We start from the raw sequence: 5,000 nt of genomic DNA, 5'->3' as shown, positions 1-5,000 counted from the left end.
TTTATTATTTATTGTGGTTGTATACTGTCAACTTAACGTGACAGTCCCGTATGGGAATTACACCACCGCTGTTTAGCCCTAGGAAGCATCGATGCTTCCTGTCGGCTTTGACACATATCCTGTGTCCTTATATTTGTGAAAGGGAGGCAAGCAACCCCACCAGCCAAGATTCACACCTGAGGACATGCATGTTTCTGGGTCTTAACCCGTCATCAGCCCAGGATAGTGAGATCTGCTGACTGAGGTGCCTGTCTAGCCTTCACAAACATATATTTACAGTGAAATCTATTCACTGGTCACCGTAATAGAAATATTAAATTTCTAAATGTCTCAAAGAGACATGAGCAGTGGTGGAGCGATAGATTGGTTGTATACTGTCAACATAACATGACAGTCCCATATGAGAATTACACCACTGCTGTTGACAGAATTAAGCACTGATCAGTAAACAGTTTATTCACTGAATGTATAAGCAAATCCAGTGACTTGCTTTGGCTCAAAGATCCAGATGTTACTAGTTGATGAGATACAACATGGTGAAACAGAAACACTGGTGTCTCAGAATACCTTGTACGAATGAGCCATGTCTGTTATGAATACACCGCTATCTAAAAGGGAGAAGTTGTTCTCTTGTGACATACACAACAGCAACTAGCATACTTGCATTTGAATCTGCTGGAACATATTAAGAATAATTATACAAATCATTGTCTTAGATCTAGATGTACACTGGCAATAATGAATTTTTTAAAAATTCACTATATTCTCTCTCTAACCGCTCAGTCGAAGTCGACTCTTGGTCACTCTTTAGATCAGTGTCCTCCAGTCAGTTCTATCCTGGGCCGCTTCCTTCAGACTGGCCATGTCCATTCCGGTATCACTCCTGATGGTGTCAAGACAGCGGGTTCTTGGTCGGCCTCTCTTGCCACTGACCATTCCGAGCATAATGTCCTTCTCCAGGGATTCTCTCCGCATAATATGACCGAAATATGCCAATCTACGCTTGGTGATCCCAGCTTCTAGCGACATTTTCGGCCTTATCTGCTTAAGAACTTCTCCATTGGTGAGCCTCGCTGTCCATGGAATCCGCAAAAGTCTTCTCCAACACCAAAGCTCGAATTATATATTACTATATTACTACATAGTTTATTATAGCAGATATTGTCTATATTTTGTTAGCTTGCTCTACACAGTTCAAATCAATTATATATGATCAAAGGTTATTTGACTGATATTAGCTTTACAGAAAGAGCATCATCTCTCAATAATTTAATGTCAGAATATTTCAGTGTCATCTGTCAGGAACAACTAGGAATGTGAGCCTGTATGTGGTTGTTTAATATGCTGAATTTGCCAGATTTCTCTAAAAATCATATCTTGCTATCTTTAAAAAAATGTAGAAAGGATAACATTTTAGATAATGTATGAAATTTTAGATAATGCATGAAAAAGAGAAAAACCAAGTGTTGGAATGCCTTTTGTCATAGAGTTTCTCAATTAGATCTTATTTGCAGCTGAACAAAAGTAACAACAACATTGGGAATACATATGTATTGGGTTGTCCGGAGAGTATGTGCCTGTTTATAGTAGCTTACCTTTCGACTTATTTTAGAACGTGGTTGAGTCCATAAAATAGGGTTTGACTACACCTCCATTTAGAGCACAGTTTAAGCTATCTTTTCATGGATGAAGGTTTATGTTCCTATAACCTGTGTTAATTTTGTAATCCTTTAAAAATGGAAGATAAGAAAGTTCATTTTCGGCACTTGATGCTTTGGGAACCTGACAAAAATTGCTGCAGCTCGGCTGGGATTTGTTACCCCCACCCTCCATATTCACCAGATATTGCTCCTTCGGATTTCCACTTATTCAGGTCTCTCAGAATAGTCTTAATGGTAAAAATTTCAATTCCTTGGATGACATAAAAAGATACCTTGATGAATTCTTTGCCATTAAACCACTTCAATTCTGGGACGAGGGTATTTTCAAGTTAAAGGAAAGATGGAGACACATTGTGCAACGAAATGGTTCATATTTGGTTGATTAAAAATGTAATGGCAAGTATTTATTGACCCTTTTCTTTCCTTTAAAAATCGGCATGAACTTTCCGGACAACCCAATATTAACATCTCCATCCATCTTCTCCACCCACTATTCATGGGTGGGTTTTGAGGAAAGTCCTCAGGTATCTCTTCTATAGGGTCCTATCAGAAGCAACCATCATTTAACTTACCTGTGGGTTCCCAAGCATAACCAGCTAAAACTATGGATATTATCCAACAATCTCATTCTTGGTCTACCCCTAGGTCTCTTGTAGGCTGGTTTGTCCATCTTGTGTTTCTTTCCTGTGACATTCTAATCACGTCTTTGGCACTGGGGCTGTGACCCCTTCTCAATGCAAAGAAGTAACAGCTCAACCCGGAGAGACTCCCTGATCTCTGAACTACACAATCAAGTAACATTACTTCAGAGATCCTTTAGAGGAATCCCAGTTTGGTCACTTGTATTTGTAATATTCAGTTTCTTAATAAGTAATATTTTCAATGACCATTAAAACTATAAAAAAAATAATACATAAATAAAACCAGGATCTTTTTCTTTCTTACAAATTTCTTTGCAATTTTCATTCTGATATTATTATGCTAAAATAACGTCTGTTGGAATTGTGTTGCAGGAAAGTGTGAAAAACCAAATTATTAAACAGCCCAACATATTCTGCTGTCGTTCAGGACCGGTCACAGCCTTCCTTGGGGTTGACAAACTAGGTTACTCCCCAGGTGAACTAATAGGATTAAATGTTGAGATATCAAACCATTCAGAAAAAGAAGTACTTGGTTCCAATGTAAAGTTATACATGGTAAGCTGTACAGTTTTTTATAATTGTGGCACTTTCTGATTTAATTATTTTATGCATTATATATATATATATATATATATAGAAATATATATAGAAATATCATTGTTTCTAATTCTCTCTAAAGGAGACTACGGCAGCGGTACTGGATATTAATAGTTATCGCCAAGCTAACGTGGCAGTCCAGATAAATAAGACGAATGCTGCCGTTGATTAACTACTTGAGGCCATCACCTCTAGCTAGCTATGCACACAGGTTTGTGCATCACATAGCTAGCTAGAAGCGATGGCCTCTTGGAGCTAATCAACAGCAGCATTCGCCCTATTTATCTAGACTGCCACGTTAGCTTGGTGATAACTATTAATATATATATATATATATATATATATATGTATATATATATATAATAAAAGGAAATACTTCACAGATGGAGATTTTATATTAATAGTTTCGGTATGACGTATTTTTATAGGACCTCACCATATCCATAGGATATTATTATATATTATTTATAATATCCATGAGACCTATAGGAACCTATTAATTTGACACACATGCTTCAGGCAATTTTTGCATTAGTTTACATCAGATTTTCTTGTTGTTTAGACTTCAGGATATTAATTATTCTACACCAATCCAAAAGTTTTGGATTAATGGGCAGTGCTTATGAATTCTTACAAACTACTAAGATAGGTGGATGTATTAGTAGAGGCAATAACTTTGAGAAGGATAGTTTTGTTTGTTGTTTACATATTTACATATCAATGCAGGTGGACATAGAAGGTGGGAAAGAGAAAGAAAAAGAAGGAAGGAGATAAAATTGTAAGCTGTATTCAGTCAAGGTGTGTACTTGTACTTGTGACGGCGTTCACCCAAGGTGGATTGAGCCGGCTTCTTCTCTGGTCCTAACAGCATCACGAACCATGATGACCCACGCTCGACGGTCCCATGCGAGGTCACTGGAGATATCGAGCCATTCGCTGTTCCATCTGCGCAGACCGACCACCTGCGGACCTGAGAGTTTGGAGAGGTCCTCCTTTATTGTCGTTGCCCAGGTCTTCAGGTGTCCATCTGTGTGTTTGCGCCAGCTGGGAAGTAGAAGTGGGAGGAGGACATCGCGAATCAGCTCACCCTCTGGACACTGGGATGCATGACCGAACCACCTTAAGTCAAGGTGTGTGCAGACAGGAAGACAAGAAGAATAAAAGAACTGGGGTAACACAAGGAAGAGAGAAACAGAAAAAGAAAAAAGATAGAATGTATTAAGGATGAGACATATTTAGTTGACATGAGAATAGAACTCCCCTCATTCTTGTGTTTCACTAACGAATAGATAATTGTCATAAATAAAATGGTGAGTAAAAGTTTGCTTTTATCATTATCAGTTTGGATTAATAATTTGGTGCCATCTTAATAAAATAATTCAGATGACAAACTCAGGATCTCATGGTTACAAAGCAACCTTCTTAACCACTGAGCCATGCTTGAGTGTTTCAGGTGCTTTAACCCTTTCGTTACCAACCCGGCTGAAACCAGCTCTGACTCTGAATACAAATGTCTTGTTTTCACAAGTTTTGAGTTAAAATCTTCCACCAGACTTTAATCACAATTTATGTTCCTAACACTAGCTTTATGATATAGCTAAGTTATTTTACTAAATTCTTTGTTATATTTAAAGTAATTGAAAGAAACACAGAGCATCTCAAAATAAATACAGTAACAAAAGGGTTAAGGTGGCAAGCTGACAGATTGCTTCATGGCAGTTCATCTGTCTCTATGTTCTGAGTTCAAATGCCACTGGGATTAACTTTGCCTTTCATCCTTTCAAAGTCAATGTAATCAAACTACCCCACCACTAAAATTACTGGTCTTTTGCCAAAATTTAAAATCAATTAATACAGTGTTATTTCTTAGCCATTTTTATATCATTGCAGCATGTTTTGTACCATGGAAAACTAACACAAGGAACTGAAGTTCAAACTTTGTCTTGTGTGAATCATCCTAGTATTCCACCTGGTGAAACAGATGTGTGGAGTGGTGATACGATGCTGGTACCTCCTTTGTCACCCTCAAATCTGGAAGGTTGTAATGTGATTGACATCAAATACTTTTTAGTGGTAACATCAAGTTTCTATCATTATTTAT

The 5,000-nt window shown here is 37.6% G+C and overlaps 1 protein-coding gene across 1 annotated transcript in view; it reads left to right on the top strand.

The window, feature by feature from the left end:
* Positions 1-5,000, top strand: part of LOC115209672 (arrestin domain-containing protein 3) — a 58,765-nt gene that overhangs the window by 51,325 nt on the left and 2,440 nt on the right. Inside the window, exons 4-5 of the mRNA XM_029778142.2 lie at positions 2,675-2,857; positions 4,790-4,972. Of these exons, the coding sequence (XP_029634002.1) occupies positions 2,675-2,857; positions 4,790-4,972 (366 nt within the window). The remainder of the gene's footprint in view (positions 1-2,674; positions 2,858-4,789; positions 4,973-5,000) is intronic.

This window comes from Octopus sinensis, linkage group LG3 (assembly GCF_006345805.1).
Source record: "Octopus sinensis linkage group LG3, ASM634580v1, whole genome shotgun sequence".
In the NCBI taxonomy this organism is placed as follows: domain Eukaryota; kingdom Metazoa; phylum Mollusca; class Cephalopoda; order Octopoda; family Octopodidae; genus Octopus; species Octopus sinensis.
Note: the sequence above shows the minus strand (reverse complement) of the source record. Positions and strands in the feature narration are given on the sequence as shown.